We start from the raw sequence: 21696 nt of genomic DNA, 5'->3' as shown, positions 1-21696 counted from the left end.
AAATAAAGGCAAAGTCAAAACCAGAAATGCTTTTTAATTTTCAAAATGAAGCTGCATTTTTTGACTCAAAAATAAAATGCTTTTTCATTTCCTTCCTCAACACAGCTTATTCTGTCACTTAATTAAAATGATAATGAAAATGGTATTTGACATTTCATTTTAAAAAAGGTCCCTGGTAAATGTGTAGCAAAATTCATTTAGAAATGTCTAATTTGACAATTAAAATGGATTAACAGAAATGCTTTTTCATTTTCAAAATGTAGCTGCATTTTTTGACTCAAAATTAAAAAGAAAAAGCAATATTTCAAAATGCTTTTTCATTTTATACCTAAAACCGCTTATTCTGTGTCATTATTAAAACGAAAATGCAAAGAGGGGATTGCATTTGCATTTTAACATCCACCCTGCGCACCTTGTCGCAATATTCATTTCGGAAAAGCATTAGCAGAGGGGAGGGGGGCGATGACGTCACTGCTTTCTCCGTGTGTACGGCTGCTGACACACACACACGCACCAGGAGCAGACTGTGTTAGCGGCAGAGAAAACGGCTTTGTGTTGGTTGTGAACTTCTGATGAGTTTCCACAGCTTCTCAGGACTACATAGCAGCATGTCCGCCTTCTGCAGTCCTCATTCGGACACACCGCGGACAAGCTTTGTTCTTCGGACCACCAGCTGCCTTCATAGCGGAGCGCGAAGCTCCCGATGATCGCTGAAGGCGGAAATGCTGCTGCGATCTGAGAAACCATCATATGAGTTTGTGTTTCCAGTGGTGTCCAGAACAAAATAAAGACTGATGTAATTCCCACATATTTACACATTTATTTGCAGCTTCGCGGTGAATTTGCTGTTTGATTAATAAGATCCAGGTTTGAGCAGTCCAGGTCCAGCGGTTTGTGAACAGGACCCGGTTTTAGGTGATCTTAATGTGAAAAATGCAGCAGAATGTTCCTTTAGTGCCCTCGTGAATCAGAAGCTGTGAATCGCAAGTCAACTTCAGCGTCGTCTGACCGCACGGATTTAAAAACATATGATCGAGCAGAGCAGGCCCTTAATAATAATCATGACAGTAATAAAAGCACATTATGAAGATAGTCTCCTGCAGCTTCGCGCTGAGTGAGTGTTTTTGGTCCAAGCAGCAAACGTTTACCACGGTGAAATCTGCTATCTGTTGATCTGTTGATGGGGCTCCAGCTGTCATCAAACAGCTAATTCCGCGCGAAGCTGCAGATAAATTTGTAAATATGTGGGAATTACATCAGTCTTTATTTTGTTCTGGACACCACTGGAAACACAAATTCATATGATGGTTTCTCAGATCGCAGCAGCATTTCCGCCTTCAGCGATCATGATCGGAGCTTCGCGCTCCGCTATGCAGAGGCAGCTGGCGGTCCGCAGAACAAAGCTTGTCCGCGGTGTGTCCGAATGAGGACTGCAGAAGGCGGACATGCTGCTATGTAGTCCTGAGAAGCTGTGGAAACTCATCAGAAGTTCACAACCAACTCAAAGCCGTTTTCTCTGCCGCTAACACAGTCTGCTCCTGGTGCGTGTGTGTCGCTCAGCGGCCGGACACACAGAGAAAGCAGTGACGTCATCGCCCCGCCTCCCCTCTGCTAATGCTTTTCCGAAATGAATATTGCGACAAGGTGCGCAGGGTGGATGTTAAAATGCAAATGCAATCCCCTCTTTGCATTTTCGTTTTAATAATGACACAGAATAAGCGGTTTTAAGTATAAAATGAAAAAGAATTTTGAAATATTGCTTTTTCTTTTTAATTTTGAGTCAAAAAATGCAGCTACATTTTGAAAATGAAAAAGCATTTCTGTTAATCCATTTTAATTGTCAAATTAGACATTTCGAAATGAATTATGCTACACATTTACCAGAGAACGTCTTGAAAATGAAATGTCAAATACCATTTTTATTTTAATTTTATTTAAGTGGCAGAATAAGCTGTTTTGAGGAAAGGAATGAAAAAGCATTTTGGTGGATTGCTTTTTCATTTTATTTTTGAGTCAAAAAATGCAGCTTCATTTTGAAGATTAAAAAGCATTTCTGGTTTTGACTTTGCTTTTTATTTATGCTACATAATCGCTTCCATATGCTGCAGCTCCCTGCAGCACATGGTGAGAGCAGCTGAGATCATTGTTGTCTCTCTTCCACCACTCTGACAGACATTTACAACACCCGCCTCTCCCGCAAAGCTTCACCAATCCCACTGCCTCTATGGCATGCTACCATCAGGGAGGAGACTGCAGGGTCTCAGGGTCAGAACCAGCAGGCTGAGAGAGTTTCTGCCATCAGGAGACTCAAGTGAGTGCCTGCTCTGCCCCCTCTGACCCCAACCCTCGATTCCTCTAGCGACGCCCCTGCCTGCTCTGCCTCCTCTAACCCGGCCCCTCGCCTCCAATAACCACGCCCCTCCCTGCTCTGACCCCGCCCCTCGCTTCCTCTAGTCATGCCCCTGACTGCTCTGGCTCCTCTGACTCCGCCCCCACTAACCACGCCCCTCCCTGCTCTGCTTCCTCTGACCCCGGCACAGACTCTGTATCTCTGTCTACTCTTTTGGCTGCTAACTGCACTAGGTCTTTTAACAACCATAGTTTCATGTAGCCTATTGTTCTTCTGTTTTTATTACTTATGCTTTTGTTTCACTTTAATCAGTATACTCATTCAATTTTAAATGAAGCTTTTGTATTGCAATACTATGGAATTACATAAATGCCAATAACTGAAAGGGCGTAAAGAAAACTAAGCGGGCGTATTTAGAAACTGAGTGAGTGAACCTCAAAACCGTGCTGGCGCAATTCTAACCAAGCGACCCCGTATTTTACAACTGAACGGCTGAAATCCTAACTGAGCAGTGATCCTGCTCGGTCAGTTCTCTTTTGCGCCCTCACCTGGATTTACGCTCAGTGTTAAGGGGGCGTTTTTGTCTCTTGGGGGCGGCATTCAGCGGTGTGTTTGTCACTTGGGGCAGGAACCTTTCTGGTTGATCTGACTGGCTAAAATTTGCATGCAAAGCAGCGCGGAGGGACTTTCATTTTGGGGCTTTAATAGAAAAGGAAAGGTGGCTGTAACGTGGATTAAAAGCATTAAAACGGTAACAAATGCAGTTAATATCATAAGAGAAAAACTTACAGCACAAAAAACCCCGCTGCACTTTCTTACCTTAGTTTTGGGTCGTTGGTTAATGTTTTAATCCACGTTACATCCGCGTTTTTTTCTATGAATGCCTCTAGGGGGGGGGGGGGGGGGGGGGGGGGGGGGGGCAAGTTTGACACAAAGAGCTGACATTTCTAACTGTGATAGTCAAAGAGTCACACCACACACTGACCTGCCAGACACATGCACAAACACACAATTAAAGCCATATTATTTCTCATAACCCCCTCCTCTCCTCTCCTTACAACAGCACTGGATTAAACGGCGCCGTTTCAGTTTAGTGTTTTTACTGTATTTAACGTTAACACACATACCGGTGAAACGTGCATGCTGGTGTGTGTTTAAAAAAGGCAGTGATCGCGAAACTGAGTTGGTTGTGATTTATTTTTTCATTCATCAATCAGCATTTAAAATCCATCAAAGTCCTCATCTTCTGCATCTGAAACAGCTGGGCCACATCTCTATCAGACACGCCGGCTTCCCTTTCCTCATCATCAGAGTCCGTCTCTTTGCTATGCGGCTCCAAAGAACAGTGAAAGCAGACGCCTCAGGCCAAGTTTAAGTCCTGCAGTCCCAAAGTGTGGCGTAACTCGCCGGCGCTGCCTCCCGGTAAGGGGGGGAGGATAGACAGCTGTTCACGGTCATCTGCTGGAAGTAGCAGCGCTGAGCCTCGAGTCGATCTTCCAACACAGGCCTTTCCTTTTCCGCGGAAACTCAGCTGCTGCTGCGTCTTCTTGTCTTGTCGGAGTTGGTTTTCCAGCGTCCTCACTTCCGAACCATGGATTCATCATTTTAAATTCTCTGGCAGCTGAGGTTCGATAAGTTAGAAAGATCTTCACAGATTCAGACTTCCTGCTTCAATAACTCCTCTGATCAACGTTCAAATGTGTCAGCAAGTATCTCAATTCTTTTGTATTAACACAGAGAGTGAAACACAAATGCATTTCTGAAGAAAAAAGATTGTTTTTTTGTGCCTTTTAATCAGAATTGTTCGCTTCAAGCTGTGAATGCAGACATGCAGCAGCCGGCTTCCAAGGGACCGTCAACAAAGTGCAACCTCTGTGAACTGTGAAACACCACTGTGTAAAAATCAATAATCTCACAAAAAAATCATAAAATTATTAAAAAGCATATTCTTGTTACAATACATATTTTGTAGGAAGGTCCATCTTTATTTTATCTTGTTTCATATACTTTTTCAAATTTTAATAGATATGAATCATGACTAAAGTTATCAGTAACTTGACATGACCTTATTGTCATACTAAAATAAAGAATGTCAATAGTTCACTTTGTTTATTTATAGGAATTTTTCATATTTACAAATGGATCAAATTTGGTCAAAAATCCTGAGTAGCTCTGAAGGTGCCAGAAATTTTTTTTTTGCATAATCTTTATTGTAGTAGGAAAATAAGGTCATGATTAGTCAGTACAGGAAGTTTTATGTCAGTAACTACAGCATCTTCAAAGCCATTGAGCATATTTGACCAAATCTGATCAATATTTAAATATGAAAACTTCCTAACAATTAAAAACGTGAATTATGACATAATCTTTATTGCAGTAGGACAATGAGGTCATGATTAGTCAGTACAGGAGGTTTGGTGACAGAAGCTTTAGTATCTTCAGAGCTATTGTGCATTTATGTTATGATTCATATCTCTATTAAATTTTAAAAACTATAAACTATAAAATGGAGGGTGACTTTCTAACAACATTTAGTATAATAAATAATAATGTAGCATGACTATGCTGACGAGTCTTCATTACCAGTTCATATAAATATAGACATTTATTCACTTTTTAAAAGTTCACTGATTTTTACAGAATGGTGTTTCACAGAGGTTGCACTTTGTTGACGGTCCCTTGGCAGCCGGCTCGCTGCTCTGTCTGTATTCACACCTTGAAACGAACAATTCTGATTAAAAGAAAAAAAAAAAGATCGGTTCACTCTCTATGTTAATACAAAATGATTGAGATACTTGCTGACACATTTGAAAGGTTATGAGAGGAGTTATTGACGCAGGAAGTCCGAATCTGTGAAGATCTAAATTAACCGAACTGCAGCTGCTCTACTCCTGTGTTCTTCCGCGTAGCTGATAGCTTGCAGTTTAAACTGTGCCTCATAATCATGTCTCTTTGCATTTCTAGGGTTTCCAAAACGAAGTTGTTCTGCATTATTCACATATCTGCTCCTTTGTACTATGGGGGGGGGGGGGTTCTCATGCTGTTCTCTCCTCTTTACCGAAGTCACACAACAACACATTAGGGCCGCTCTGTACATTTAGGAGAAAATGTAAGACTTTCACCTTATGGTTGTGAAAGTGCTGAATATAGAAAATATGATAAAAGGCAGAGAGCCACATGCAGCTCAAGAGCCGCCTGTTAACCCCACCTGCACTGAAAAATGAAGGTCCCGCCCCTCTGCCTCGCCGATAAGCCATGCAAATTTCAGCCAATCAGATCAACCAGAAAGGTTCCTGCCCCAAAAGTGACAAAAACGCCCCCTTAACACTGAGCGTAAATCCACATGAGTGTGCAAAAAGGAATTGACCGCGCAAGATCACTTCTCAGTTAGAATTGCGCCTGCGCGGTTTGAAGGTTCACTCACTCAGTTCCTAAATACGCCCGCTTAGTGGTCTTTACGCCCCTTCAGTGTATGGCAGAAATGTAATTCCATACAATACCAGCTATCATGAAATAGCAGGGATAATGTAAAGGTAAAAAGGGGATTGTGATATAAAAGATTTCTTTTAGCTTTGACTGATGCTGCAGTTCAGTTTTCCTCTAATCGTTACCCATATTTTTATCAAATGAAAGGGAATTAATTTCAACTCTTCTTTTTTAGAGTTTGCTTTGAAGCAGAGGTTTTTTTCATCTCTGTGCAGCTCATGTTTCATTCATTTTGAAGCAGAGCACATTCTTCCATCTTCTTGCTGACTAGTGTTAGTGTTTCTCCGCGCCGTGTGCAGTCCCACTGAAAGCGCCTCTTAGCGGGGTGGTGTTCAGAGGTGCTTGACCTACTTGAGGTATTTACCAATCTTGGGGGACATTTTGTATCCCAAAACCAAATAAAACCACTCAGAAAGCAGCACTAGCGTGTTATTTAAGGATCAGAAACCTGCAGCCACACTGTGTGACCCTATTACAGTGAATAAGTGAGTCATTATTTTATGCACACTCGTTCATTCACACTAAAAAAGTGATTGTGTCAAATGAATGAATTGTTCGTCTCAGTTTCTGGGTCAAGCATGCAGAGAAAATAGAACCACAGCAGATCACTCACGCCACGGCACTTTCAGTAAGACTAATGACAGTGGTCTCCACTTTTAATGTGTGCTGCTTCCCAGGACAGGGGCACAAAAGATGTGTCCTATCATTTTTTTTTTTTTTTTTTTTTTTACCTGGGCTGCTCCTTCCTGGTCCTCGAGAGCTACAACCCTTACTGTTTTCCAGATCTCCAAGCCTAAATAGCTGCTGATGAGCTTAATCAGATGTCTCCACATTCTAATTGAATGAACACACCTGGTCCAGGTAATCAGCAGCAAGCAGTGCAGGGAGAGCTGGAAAACAGGCAGGAATGAGCAGCCCTGGTTCAGACAATGCAAAAACAATTAAAAACAAGTCAAATACACTGCTGCCCTCATTTATTGTGGGGGTTACGTCTAATAATAACCTGTGAAATTCACATAGTCGGATCATGGATGATGTCAGGCTGTAAAACTTCTCACTACATACTTTCTGCACTTTTCTCAGATAGACATGATCATTTTCACACTTTTCTTTCTTGTTTAATCTCTCAAAGTTAAAACAATTGTCGAAAAATAAGTCCAGCTTATAATAATGAAAAAAAACTGATCTGATCGCGATCTAAGATTTAAATGAATTTGCCTAAAATAAAAACATAAGAAAAGTGTAGCCTGTTGCCTCCTAATCAATATTAGCTAAAGCTTTATTAGTAAGAACAGTTTCTTTCAAGAAAGATCCATCCATGCTTAACCCTTGTGCTATGTTAGATGACCCCATCCTTACATTGACGTGTTCTTCCTACCATGACAAAGGTGGATAAAGGTGGAAAGATTTCATGTAATCCATGGACACCAGTGAAGATCACAAATCATTGAAGACAAAAGGTTCAGCGCCCCGTCTAGTGGGTCTAGATGACCCCACTCCCAATGTTAAAGTGCCTAGGATAGCACAAGGGTTTTTTACCTGCTGTCTGCAGATAAAAAATGGGCAAAGCTCTACAGGGCACTCAGGTGACCTGTACAAAATATTTACACAGTAGACCGCTCGATGAGCCTGCAGGAGAATGTTCATGCACATTTTTTTCTACAGCCATGCCGTGAGCAATATGTTATAGTGAACACTTAACATGTAAGGGGGAAGTAGCCGAGATGCAGGCACATGTTATGGATTTTTCTTTTTTTTCCAACTCCCTAATTATGCAGACAAGGAGCCCATTAGTGCTGTTCATGTGACAAGTGTGCACTCCTTGTGTCTGTTGCACACTCCTTGGACAACAGAATTAGGATATTACACAATCAGAGTGTAGTCTGTGTCGCTGTCTGACACTTAGGTATCAACTGCACACCCAGTACAGCATTCGCTTGTGATCAGTAAGGAGCCTGTACTTGCGAATTACTAATTACTAGTGTGAAGTCACCACACGACAATAGTACCTGTACATCCTAACCATGATGTGAAACTAACATTATCCTCAGATACTGCACAATAAATATGTTAAATAATAATTAAATAAATGTCACTTCTGTAATTGCGTTGAAAAGGGTTAGGTATTTTCCCCATTGTATATAGATTTGAAACCAGCATGCCAGTTCTCTAACTAATACACCCTTTCCAAGACAAGAGGGCCTTAAAGATAAAAAGCAATTAGAAAAACAGTTTAAGAAATATAGATTTTTCTTTAATAGAGTGTTTTATTAACTCTCCATCTTTACCGTCTTGAAGAACCTCCTCCCTCGGTGAAAGTTGAAAATCTTGTGCCAAACACGCACCCCCACAGCTGAGTGCTTGATTGTTCAGTTAATGCAGCATTAATTGGGTCTGTGAGTGCAATTTTAATTTCCCTTGTGGAGGCCGGGGAAGCCTGTCCTTCTGACCCCGTTGCGTGTTGGACAGCCTTTCAGAGAGAAAAACTGACTTATTACTCCAGTTCATTAAAGTCATTAATAGTCATGAAATGAGAGGCGCAGGAGTCCAAAAGCTGTAAAGCTACATCCACATTAATTAAACGCCTACAAGTCTGAAATAAAGGAGGCTGGGAATGCTGAAGCGTCTAATGCACATACACACACACATAAAGTACGCACACACTCCTACTGTCAGGGCAGACGCCCTCCTGGTACTACTTCAGATTAAATCTGGTTTAATTAAACTGATCACATTAGGAAACTGATGTAGTTAATTATCTGGAAAATGGTGGAAGAGCTTTCTTTCACACCTGACAGAGGTGATGTAGAACACGCCTTGCTGAGGACGGCACTGAATGTGAAGCGACAGAAAGTCCTCTGTTCACACTTCTCCTATTCTCCTGATATGACCATAGTTTATGGGATTAGTTAACTGTCAAAATGGAAGGTAAGCTCATGGACACGCACAGTTGTGCACACTTTGAAAAAAAAATATGAACACAACATTTGGTTTTACGTCTGTTTTGAAAATGACTTTTCTTTGTGTAAGGACTGTAAGGGGTTGAAAGATGGGATGAAAAAATTAAATGAGTAGGGATATTAACAGGCTAGGGAAATGATCTGAGTGATAGCACACACACGCCACCAAAGAGGACCCAGGTTGTTTGGCCACATTGACAATTTATTTCTAACAATAAAAATGTGGATTGCCACCGAGTTGTGGTTAAAAACACTAAAAAGAGAATAAAATCATTATAAAATTCCAGGGGAGATTAAAAACGGTAAAAAAAAAAAGCTGGAAATCCTGGAACTAGTTAAAACACAATAAAAGAAACGCTGAAAGTCTTAAGGACAGTTAAAAAGGCAGCTTGGAGGGGGTCACGGATCCCAAATCGAGGGGGCGTCCTCTCCCCGCTACACTTAGTTCCTGGAGTCAACTTCTCCTGTCATTGATCAGAGGATCCCTCCGGTCACTCGCACCAGGAAATGGAAGACGGGGCTCCCCTCCACCCCTGGGGTTTTCACGTCACACACTCCTCCCCCGTGTCACCTCTAGCTGGCCTTCCAGACGCGCTAGAGCCCCTGCGAGAACAGACAAGCGGCAGCACAAATGCACTCCAAGATGCAGGCTGCCACCAGCCTTCTCGCTCGTTGCAACCAGTCTGCTGAGTCACTTCTTTCTACTCACAGCACAGACAGGGTCCCTGTCCTGCCCCTGTGTGTAGATCACATGGCAGACTGGCGGTCCCAGCGGTCCAAGCCTCCCGTTGCGTGTGCCCTGATCACGGCGGATCCCCTGGAAGTCTAGTGGTATCGGCGATCCAATTGCGCCCCCCGTGCTTGCGCCCTGCTGCAGGTGTGCGCTTTCCTCCTCGGATCCTTTATAGCTCCAATGAGGAGCAGGTGTTGCTGATCTGTGGGCCGTGTATCAAGGGGGTGTGTCCACATAAAGCATGCAAAAACAGACAGCCCCACAAAACATGCCAAAGATGCAAAAAAGAAAAGAAAAGCACACTATAAACATCATGCAATCCACCCACATGATCGCATTTGATTTGAGTAAATAATTTATCCCATTTAATTACTGTCAAAAACACTTGACAGGTTTACAGGCATCTACACTCAACGGACACTTTTTTGGGTACACCGTTCTAGTACCGGTTTGGACCCCTTTTGCCTTCAGAACTGCCTTAATTCTTGGTGGTGTAGATTCAACAAGGTACTGGAAACATTCTTCAGAGAGTTTGGTCCATATTGACATGACAGCATCATACAGTTGCTGCAGATTTGTCGGCTGCACATCTATGAGGAAAATCTCCCGTTCCACCACATTCCAAAGCTACGTTATTGGGTTGAGATCTGGTGACTGTGGAGGTCATTTGAGTCCAGTGAACTCATTGTCATGTTCAAAAAACCAGTCTGAGATGATTCCAGCATTATGACATGGGTCAGGTATGATATCAGATATCAGGCATGCCTTGGATTCAGGTCAGATCTCAGTATTAGTTCTGCTAGATATAGTAGATACTTATAGATATAAGTACTGCTTTTGATACTGTTGATCTCCTCATCATTTTAAACGGATTTAAAAACCTTGGCCTTTTAGGTACTGTTCTCAGGTGGTTGAAATACTATCTCATGGAGAGAAACTTTATGGTAAGCAAAGACACATACATCTCTGGGGTCCACGAAATGAAATGTGGTGTGCCTCAAGGTTCCATCCTTGGCCCTTTTCTTTTTGACATTTACATGCTTCCACTTGGGAATATCACCAAAAGCCACAACATTAGCTTTTACAGCTATGCTGATGATACCCAGCTGTACATAGCTATGTCTCCTGATGACACAAAGCCGATAGAAGTGCTTTTTAATTGTATTTTAGATGTGAAATCCTAAAATCAATGGAAAGTTTGGAAAAGCTGGTTTCTGCCTATTAGAGTTATTTTTCTCTCATCGAGCCTCACATGTTGTGAATCTTGGCTGAGTCTGTGGAAGAACTTGCTGCACCATGCTGGAAGACTGGAAAACAGAAAGCCACAGCAATAGTTGGGTTGACCAAGAAATGGTTCTAGATCTGTGCAGTGAGACTCACTTGATGGAGGAGGTGATGCTGAATCAGTGCGGGGAAGAGTAGAGGCAGAGGCCTGAAGGGAGAGCAAGGCAGAGTCTTGATCGGTTACTTGTGAAACTTGCTGGGAAAGAGCTTGCTTGGCATCAACCAGGGTACGAATGCTCTGGTCATGATGTCCGAGTAGTGCACCCTGGTGAGAAACAGCCTGATGGATTGAAGCAGGGTCAGAACCGATGTCTGCTTGATCCATTATGGGGCCAGATTGTTCTGTTGTAAGGAGCAGATCAACATTAGCAGACAGCACATTGGTGGATGACAATTTACTGAGAGCTTGGAGCTTGGCTGCAAGCCAGACAGGCAGATTCAAACAATGATTTCTGGAGCCGAAACATCCAAAAGGACAAACTGTCACAGAGTGGCTGGATGAACTGGGCTTTATACTGTTGTCCTGAGGGAACTGGATCCAGTTGAGAAAGGGGTGGAGCAAGAGATATACACAGTAACAGGAGGGATCCCAACACTGTTCTTCCAAAAATAGCATGAAGAACCTTCAGCTTCTCCAGAATTCTGCTGCAAGAGTTCTCACCAAGACCAGAAGGCACCCGCCTCCTGGTCTTGGTGAGAACTCTTGGTGCTATCACCTTTGTTTTAAAATCCCTGCATCGGCTCCCCATTTGCTTCGAGATTGATTTTAAGATACTTTTAATGGTTTGTAAATGCCTTATGGTCTTGTGCCTTCTTATCTCTCAGACCTTTTAGTAAAATATGAACCCTTTCAGACCCTCAGATGCTCTGGCACTGATCTTTTAACCATTCCGACTGTAAAACTGTTGGATATAATTATTTTCTTTATTATCATTCTAACTGCTGTTTTTCCTGCTTCTTAACTCTGCTGACATACACTGAAGGCTGCCATGTTGGGAACATTCTTTCTTCTCCACATTCTCCACATGCTATCTGGAGGAAGGAGATGTCTTGAAAAGCGGAGGCAGTTTGGAATACAACCTGATAAAGAACTGTGAACCAAGACTCCCCATCTGAAGCAAAAAGTTTTAAACGAGTGTATTGTTAACTGCTGACCTTGCACCTGTTAGATTTCATCATTCTTTCCAATTGTAAATTAAATAGGAGGTCGCAGACATCCAGCAGAGCTGTTGGAGATAGAGGTGTTGGACGGTTGTCTGTTTCGGCTCTCCTCGAGAGAAATTGTACTGGACTTTTGTGTCTGCTTTTTAATACTGTGTTGTGTTTTCAGAAATAACCATGACAAAACCAAAACCTACGGAAGGGCATTGTTTCAGAAGACCTGAGGGCCGCAAAGCGTAGACTCATCTTTTTAACCTTGCTTACTATGTCTTGTGATTTACATGGAATTATTAATAAATCATTTTACCATACCTTATTTTAATTTTTTATTGTCCAGTTTTTTGTTGCTTGTCTCATTTTGCTAGCTTTTTATGAAAAATGTTATATTTCTTTTGTTTTATTTTTTATTTCCAGTGCTCCCTCAGTCGTGTCCTCTCCTTCTGGATCGGTTGCTGTGCAGTTGCTGCAGCATGATGGACAGTTCCTGCAACCCCACTTTGTTGTGATGAGGATGGTCCCCAAATGGTGTGCTGCACCTGGCTGGCTATGTGGATGTCCAGGTGGGGACGTCCCAATTATTAGCGTTTCCACCAACAACATGTTTTTTCTGTGCTCAGCCTATTTCCCAATGTTCATCTGCATTGGTTAAGGGGGTGGGACGTGTGAGAGAGAATTGAAGGTTGTGTGTGGGTATGTGTGGGGGGGTATTACTGTCATTATGATTATAATAACACTGAAAAGTGTTTGAATATAAGCAAAGTGGAAGAAAATGTTACATCTTCATAGTTCCCACCAGTGAGAATGATCCCTACAGAGACTAATGACAAGAATTTTTTTAGCAAAACTGAGCAAAGCATAGGAGAGAAACTGATTTTTCCTTTTTTTATAGTAATTCTTCTTCTTTTCTAAAACTTGATTTCTCTTGCCTCTGTCTTTTCCCTTGTCTCTTTCCTCCCCTTTATGCCTTTCCATTCTTGCTAACTGTTAGAAGTTATGGTTTGTGGCTGGTGACTTGACAACGCTACAGCAGAGGGCAAGATAAGACTGTGACCTTTCTGCCCGAAGAGGATGAAATGAATAAATTTACTCCCCATGTGATGGGAGGCTGGAGCAGTGGAGTAGAGGCAGATGAGTGAGATGAGGGGGCGGAGTGTGCTGTCCCTTGCTACTTGGTGCCCTGACCACATCTGCTGGATCTATTCTCTCCCACCCCCAAGGACCATTATTGGATGATGTCCCAAAATGAAGGCCTCTTGCAGTAAGGTCACAATTTATCTGCCTGCATAAATCTGTGTGCACATGTGAAAAGAAGGGAGGGAGTGTGCGGAAAAACAACACATTAATGCATTAATGTTAACCACTTGGTTTACTGTGGTGCTGGGATTTTTATGATTTTTGTCCAGTTGATAAATTAATTAATCATGATCTGTAATTAATTAATCAAATTATTCAATTTTCGAAGCCTCATTTTGAGGTATTTTCCTTTTAATTTGTGACATTGTAGCACAGTAAAAGACCAAATTAACACTAAATAAGTGGCTTTGTGAATCTTTTTTATTATAACAGCCTTCCAACCTTTACTTTTAACGAGGGGGAATTTTTCCAATCGCAAACAATTGAGAAAAAACTAAAAAAAAAAAAAAATCTGGTCCAGAGTGCTCCAATTTAATCAAGAGAAAAACACTTGGAAGTTTTCGGAGCCATCCAAAAAATATTGACTGCAAACTTCTTATATTCATGTTGTCATAATGTAAAAGTTAAACTCCTATTAGTCATCACACTCCTAGGTGTTTGTATCACCTAATATGACATTTAGAATATATAGGCTTCCACTTTCCTTTGCAGTAATGCAAGGTGAGTGCAGGCTCTGTTGCCGTTACCATGACAACACGTTGCAAAGCATATCCAATAGTCTATTTTTTGTGAAAAACAATTCAAACGTAGAAATATAACAAAATTAAAGTACATATAATTAATTTAATATTTATTTCTTTTGTAGGTGACCATGGTCTTATAATGCCCCTTCAAGGTGTCCATTATCAGAAATTAATAAACTTTGCAGAAGTAACCATCCAACGCGATCAGCCCTCCGTGTACCCCATTAATTTATGATAACAAACACCTCGTCTGGCTTTAACTCTTACATAATAGACAATAGTGTCATGTTATGGCTTTCTTTTGGATAATTTCTGTTAATACCTACAGAGTCGCACATTGATGACATCACAGCAGCAAAGGGCACGCAGTGCAAACAGGTACACCAAGACTTCAAATAAAACATTTATGCAAGTAAACAGTTGTTGCCTTGTTTTATATTTGAGATTGCAACAATAGTCTCAGACTAAAAATGAGATTAATATGATTTTTAAGAAGGGCTAATTGGTCCGTAATTAATTAATTGCAATTAATGCCATAATTTGACACCCATAGTGTCAAATAAGGAGAAAAATAGAAATATCTGTACAACACGCCTGCATCTCACATATTGTCTCACCCGTACTTCCCCTGCATGATGTATTAAAGTTTGCTGTGACCTGTTGACTGCGGGCATGTCTTAAAAACATCTTTAACTTTAAAAAGTCCAGCCCTTCAAATCAACGTTTTTCTGCTATGGAAATATCCTGGATGAATGAGTCTTTACAGGTATGTCGTGTATTCGTTGTAATAAATGAAAGTCAATTCATCTCGAACACTGTCGGGAAAAAGTGCTGACAATCATAGGGAATGTGACAGGGTTACCGGAGTTCCTCAAAATCTTTTCCCTCACCATTCTGCAAAAAAAGCACTGCATTTGATGAGAGCATCAAGCTTTTTAACAATTGCTCTGGCTGGCTGGCGCTTTGATCAGTCTCTCATCGTCCATGGTGTTAAATGACCGATCTGATGCTCCTCTACCACACACTTTGTGACCCCTTGTCAGCGGAAATTATATAATGTTTACACGTTGGTGAAAACATAGCAAGTACAGCGGGTGTAGTACCGGATGCACTTTACACTCGCTTGCATGATTTCCGGTTTAGGTCATTTAATTTGCCCCAACTTAACAGAAAAGTACTCCAACTCGCTCCAGCCAAAATTGAAGCCTACGAAACAGATTCGGACCGCCATAGAGGCTGGAGCAGACTGGATGCTGTGTGAGTGCCTTTCGCACTTTTCCAGTTACATAAAGACTCCAACGGTCGCACCACAGCCGGACTACGTAGTGTGAGCCCAGGGTCAGGTTTGTTCTCCAACCTTACCCTGCAGATTAGTAATTCTCATCAGCTGTGGCACCTCCTATACATTCTGACTGGTCTCTGGTGCCAGTGTATTGAGCCATTGCCCTTTCCTCCAGCCATTCTCCTGTTTCGTCTTGATTTTAACCTGTTTTTGGACAAGACCTGGATAAAATTTTGCCCTGGACCTGTTTGTTGTGCTTCTTACCAGAACAGATCCTTTGTATTGGTTTGCCTGTGGATGGTTTGTTCCCGACCTATTGTGGATCATCCAGTCTTCCCCACACTGTAGCCTCTCTCATCTCCTTCTGGATCCTGCTGTTTCTCTGCCTTTTGGAAGTACAGAAGTCCCTCAAATGAAGTTTACCATTCATTCTGTTCCAAGTCTAACTCCTGTTGTGCCTCTGCCTTGTGCTGAGACTGCCATCTGCTGATTGGAGGACCCTCCTGCCATTTTCCTGCCTCAACTTGATGTTTTTGTATTTACCAGATCTATTAATAACCCTTGTGCTATCTTAGATGACCCCACCCTTACATTGACGTGTTCTTCCTACCATGACAAAGGTGGATAAAGGTGGAAAGATTTCATGTTGCATATGGACACCAGTGAAGATCAGAAATCATTGAAGAAAAAAGGTTCAGAGCACTGTCTAGTGGGTCTAGATGACCCAACTCCCAACGTTAAAGTGCCTAGGATAGCACAAGGGTTACAACATTTTATTATATCTTGAGCGTTTCTCCTAATTTGGGGCCTGAGATGCATTTTACATGATGGACATCAACCTATTGGTGCAATCGGCACTGAACAAAAGCCACAGTACTACTAATAATAATAACTTTATTTAAAAAGCACTTGAATTGTCCATGCAGACCTCAAAAGCTGTACAGTGACAGAATAAAAACTTATGGAAATGGATAAAAGTTAAAACTGTACAAAGAAATGCTTCTAAAGATAAATTGGTAAAACAAAACATATTTCAAACATTTCACAGAAGAAAATTTGGTGGGATAAAAGAGGGAACCTCTTTACTGTATTAAAAGCCAAGTTAAAGTGGGTTTTAAAAGTGGACTTAAAACAGGCAGTGACGTAGACTCTCTGACATGAATTGGGAGTTTGTTCCAAATTGTTGGTGCTGCTGCAGCAAAAGCATGATCCCCTCTAAGTTTGAGTTTTGTTTTTGGTACTTTTAGAAGCAGTTGATCGAAGATGACAAAAGGGGACATATGGCTGCACAGAGGTAAGAAGGTGCCAAGCCAAAAAAACAATAAAAGAATCTTAAAATGAATTCTAAAATGAACAGTGTAGCGAAGCTAAAACGGGAAAGATACGAACATATTTCCACTTTCTAATTAAGAGACGAGCAGCCGCATTTTGTACCAGCTGGAGTCGAGCAACAGCCGAGGTGCTAACCCCTACGGATAGGAAACAATAATCCAGCCTAATGGTAATAAAGTTGTTGATCACCGTTTCAAACTGTGTAAAACAAGAGGATAGATCTGACTTTTGCCAGCAGCCTCAAGTGGAAAAAGCTCGACTTTACAAGGAAATTCATTTGTTGAGTATCAGCTCAGAGTCAACCTTGACTCCAAACTTTTATTGGAAAAAAAAAGTCCAAAACGTTCTGTTTTAAGATGTAAAAATGTATTTTCAATCACAATTAAAGCATGTTTTCATCCAGTTTCCATGCTACTTACTTCTCCTATGAGGTAGATTACAAAGACATGCCACACATCTGCTTCTGCCCCTTCTATCAAATTTTACAACCCACAAGTCAAACAGTTTACCCTTTCCTGTTGTACGGTGACTGACTGTCTCTTTGGCTGTGAGTTTCTTGTTTGGTCTGTGACTATTCTTTTTGGCTGTGTGTTGTGGATACTGTGTTTTCTTGGCTTGCTGCTCCTTTGCCTCCAGCCAAGCTTTGTATTACACCTGGTAACCCGGAATTCAGGCTGGGTTTTGTGAGCAGTGTGTTGAGAAAAATTGTAAGATGCAGGAACAGGGATGGAATGGTTTCATTTTTATAAAGCAATGAAACACTAGACAAAATATATATTTATATACATGTGAAAAGTTTATCATAGAACGTAACCCTATAACTGAAGATTCATTACCTATTTACCAGAAAAATCCCTTTTTTCAGATTTCCAAAGTGTACCGACTCTAAACATAACAGAGGAAAGCTGCTGAATTAAGCATTTTGGGGAAGTCTTAAAGAATGGTAATTCATATGAGAGGTTTTCTTCGACAGGTCTGTCTGGCCATAACTCATTCTTGCATCATCATAAAACATCATTCAATTTACCACCACAGAATGAAGCCATAACTCATTAGCATAATGCAATGTACCCTTAGGCTAACTCTACCTCTCCTCATCTGTGAACAAGACCCGTTCTCCTCTTTACATTCATTTTTTCTCCCCATTCTGTGAATGGTGTTAACCAGAGCTTTGCACCAAGCCGGTGTGTCGAGGACTGTGAACGATTATGGAAACAAACTAGGCCCCCTCGCCCCCGAGCTACTCTTACAGCAGTGTGAAAGTCTGTGACAGTAAGAGGAGCAACAGAAGCACATAACGGCTGACATGATACTGCTCTCCTGCTCTGAGAGGTGTAATTACAAGGAAAATGGATGGGAGCACACAAGGGGAGGTGAGGGTGATCAGTGTGGAGGGGTGATGTTCAGGGCCTTCCTTCGTCTCCACTGACATTCGTAATTCCTTTTTAATTTTCCTGGCAGTGTGTGAATCACAGAGGATGACTTGATTAAATTCTGCATTTCCAGAAGGAAAGCAGTGCAAACAGACTGGCTGCACACTAGAGGTAAGATCGGGCCTGAAAAATCCAGCCCGACCCGACACAATTTGAATTTATCCCATAGTTTTTGGCAGAAAAAAATGCAAGATTTCTTAAGGTTAAAATGTCTACATATATTTATGATCATTATAAATGCATCTGCACAATGAAATAATGCTGGAACACAGAATAAGACGCCAGACAAAGAGAGTGAAAGAGAGATCTTGATGCACACTCGCTTAATTACGCTGAAAAATACTGCAGCCACGGCGGTGCATGTTTGCCTTTTCAGTTTCCCTGTCTTAAGTTTATCCTTGACTTCTTGCTGCTCCATATTGGGGATACCTAAACAAAATAGATGCGGACTTGCGGAGGGAAGATTACATTCACGACAAGTGCGCAGAGCGTGCCCTGGCTCTGCGTCTGCGCTTCCTGTTAATAGTAGTTCTATGGCAATTACCTTACAGCGCCTTCTCTGTTTTAACCAAATTATTTATTTATAACAAGTATTCCTTAGTTTAGTATCCACAAATCGGTTTAGTATACATTTTTATAAACATATTGTAATGACCCAGAGTTTGGACAGAGCTGCGGGTGGCCAGCGCCCCCTCTTTCTGCCAGTTGCTGGACCACAGTGTATGTCAATCAACGGTGGGCTGGTGACTCCCCCAGTCACCGAGTGTGTGTGCATACACCTAACAGATCCCACATTGTGGTTAGCTGTGAAACAGGTTCAGTTCCGACTGTTGAACTTGCTGTCCAGGAGGAGGTGTAAAGGTGGGGATTGTCACTAGAACAGGCAGATGGCTGGTTCCAAATGCAGCAGGTTAATAAGCTTAGTCCACAAAACTATATCAGGGTCAGAGAAGAGACAGGGGTAGTCAGGATCTAGGCAAGAGTCGGGGCAGGCGGCAGGCAAACAGAGACAGAAACAGGGTAACGAAACAGAAGATCAGATCCAGATATAATGCTCAATTAAAGCCGCGAACGTCGTTGTATGGCCCGCAGGTGCTACAGGCCCTCGCCGCCTGACTCTACGCGCCACCTGTCCATGCTGCCCGCCTCGATGCACCACCGGTACCCTTGCCGCCTGGGTCTGAGCGCCACCACTACTCTCATTAACCCGCTTTGACCCAACCTCACTTGCCGGGATGCAACTATTCAACTCTAGCTCACCTTTCTCTTTTTGTAAGGCTGTCTGAGCTGCATGTGGTTAACCCTAGTGCTATCCTAGGCACTTTAACATTGGGAGTTGGGTCATCTAGACCCACTAGACAGTGCTCTGAACCCTTTTTCTTCAATGATTTGTGATCTTCACTGGTGTCCATGGATTACATGAAATCTTTCCACCTTTATCCACCTTTGTCATGGTAGGGAGAACACGTCACTGTAAGGGTGGGGTCATCTAAGATAGCACAAGGGTTAAAAGTGCTGACATTGCAATCAGCATCTTCAACTGACTTAGAAAAGCACTTTGCTCAAGAGGCTAATGATGCTAACTATGATAGTTAGTGACTAAAAGTGTTAGCATTTATATCAGCATCATTAAATGTCTTAGAAAAACAAATTTTCACTCAAAGGTGCAGCAATTTTTTCATCTGTGAAAACAAAATTGGTCCTTGAAGTCATTGACAGCTGTGGGCCATGATAATGATAATAATAATTAAAAATCAAAAATTAAATCCACAAATCGATTATTAAATAATTAATTGATTAGTGATTTGAGTTGTTTTCAGCCGTCGCGAAATCAAAATGGCCATTGCAGTTCTTGACTGCAGCTTGCCATAGTAAATGAAAAATAAAAAAGCAACTGAGTGCCAGAAAGAAACTCCAGAAATTGCTGTATAGAGGTGGTTATGTGAGATGTGAGAATTTAGCTACCGGCTTACGCTGTTTGTCTGTGACTATCTTCTTTTCAGCCCAGAAGTTAAACCAAGCCTTGGATATTTCTACACACCTGTTTGGAAAAGAGCCAGGCATTTCCTGGGACTTAAATCAAAAAAGAAAAAAAATTAAAGCCGCAAGAGGCATTGAATGCCCCGCCAACGACCTCGCCCCCACCTCTATCCGCTCTCACCCTCGCTGCCCGCCTATACGCGCCATTCACCGTTCCTGCCCACTTTTATGCACCCCTACTGCCCTGGCCACTTTTGCAAGCTCGCCACGCGCATGCCGGTTTAAATTCTACCACTTCTAATTGAAACATTTTTTCCACAGTAGCTTGCCATTATTGCCTGAGAAGTTACGAGACGATCGATAAAATCCCCTAGGACGAGTTTCGTTTGTATCTGGAAGTGAAGGTGATTTTTTTTAAATCAAAGATGGCGGACTCTTCCCAAGGTCAAAGGTAGATGAAACTTCTGTGGTGTTTGTAGACTTCAGCTGGCGGCACCTGTGTGCAATTTTGTGGGAATTGCCTGAACAGAAATGTTGTTTTCCAATGTAGTGATACATTCACCCTCCTGCTGCTCAGCTGTACTCCCTCTGGAGGTCGCCCTTCCTTCCCTGTCCGCTGTTTTCCCCCCACAGCTGGTTCTCATTATACTTTGATTTGGTTCCTTTTTAAGGTTTCTGTTCCTGCATATGTTTGTCGCAGCATCCTGTTTGGATGTTCTCTGTTTGGCTAAACTCTTTGGCATTAAATAGCCTTCATAGTTCCTTCAGTCTCCTTGTCCTTCCTGCATCTGGGTTAAACCCCTTGGGTTCACGTAACATTACGCTGCGAACATGTCCAACCCAGCAGGAGATTCGTCTCGACGAGACTTACCTGGATCCTCCGCCGTTGGTGGTTCCGTCACCGGTACGGAGCGGACAGACCTGGCTCAGGAGATGCGAGGATTCATGTCAGGTATACACCAGCTGCACGAACGGCTCTCCCACCTGGAACATGCGCCCTCGCCTTCTCCTCGGCAGACCAGACTGGGTCACCCTGAACCGTTTGATGGGACTGCGGCAGATTGCCGGGCGTTTCTCACTTCCTGCCGGCTGCAGTTTGACTTTAATCCTGACGATTTCCCCTCTGAGCAGAGCAAGGTGGCATTTGCTCTGAGCTACCTAACCGGAAGAGCCAAACGATGGGGACTGGCGGAGTGGGAGCGCGGATCGGAGCTGTGTCGCTCCTTTCGAGTCTTCTCCGCTCGGCTTCTCACTGTATTCGATCCCACCACACCTCATCGTGCTGCTGCGTCTGAGCTCCTTCGCCTTCAGCAGGGATCCCGCTGTGTCTCGGACTACGCGGTGGATTTCCGGACCTCGGCTGCCAGCACCCGCTGGCCAGATGAAGCTCTGCTCGACGTCTTCCTGCGGGGCCTGTCCGACGCTCTCAAAGACGAGCTGGCGGCGAGAGAACTTCCTGACGACCTCGAGGAGCTTATCGACCTGGCGGTTCGTATTGACCGGAGAATGAGGGAACGGGGTAACCAGCAACGCAGCCTTCCAGGTTACCGCCCACCGCACCCCGTGGAGGTTTCTCCGCCTCTTTCCAACTCCTCCCCGGAGCCCATGCAGCTGGGAGCTGGCCGTTTCTCTCCGGCTGAACGGCAGCGCCGCATCCGGGAGGGACTTTGCCTTTACTGTGGACGATCGGGACACGTTGTGCGCAACTGTCCGGGAAACGCCAGGGCTCCCCAGCAGCGAGGAAGCTGGTGAGCCGCAACTCTTCTTTTTCCTCTCCTTCTCGCCCTTCTACCAAGGTCTTGGTGGCATATGCTGGAG

General features: G+C 42.8%; 1 protein-coding gene and 1 long non-coding RNA gene across 7 annotated transcripts in view; one reads left to right on the top strand and one right to left on the bottom strand.

The window, feature by feature from the left end:
* The window catches only part of LOC144990926 (uncharacterized), a 76618-nt gene that overhangs the window by 35250 nt on the left and 19672 nt on the right, over window positions 1-21696 (top strand). For 2 of the 5 annotated variants that reach the window (XM_078944200.1, XM_078944203.1), the window contains one exon: window positions 12389-13509. The exons of 1 other annotated variant lie outside the window; for it this stretch is intronic. In XM_078944200.1, the coding sequence (XP_078800326.1) occupies window positions 12389-12623 (235 nt within the window). In that variant the 3' untranslated portion in view covers window positions 12624-13509. Of the gene's footprint in view, window positions 1-12388; window positions 13510-21696 lie in introns of those variants that run through there. 2 more of the 5 variants (XM_078944206.1, XM_078944201.1) reach the window with 2 other exon arrangements.
* On the bottom strand, window positions 5845-20021 carry LOC144990927 (uncharacterized). 2 transcript variants are annotated; one of them, XR_013654797.1, is made up of 3 exons: window positions 19888-20021; window positions 10910-19185; window positions 5845-10836 (listed from the first exon to the last, which is right to left on the bottom strand). It is a non-coding gene; the product is annotated as an uncharacterized LOC144990927 (long non-coding RNA). The 2 variants fall into 2 exon arrangements; XR_013654796.1 differs by having other exon boundaries at window positions 5845-11155; window positions 15398-19185.

Source organism: Oryzias latipes, chromosome 3 (assembly GCF_053564925.1).
Source record: "Oryzias latipes strain Hd-rR chromosome 3, Olatipes_Hd-rR_3.1".
In the NCBI taxonomy this organism is placed as follows: Eukaryota; Metazoa; Chordata; class Actinopteri; order Beloniformes; family Adrianichthyidae; genus Oryzias; species Oryzias latipes.
This window is presented reverse-complemented; position numbering and strand designations above follow the sequence as displayed.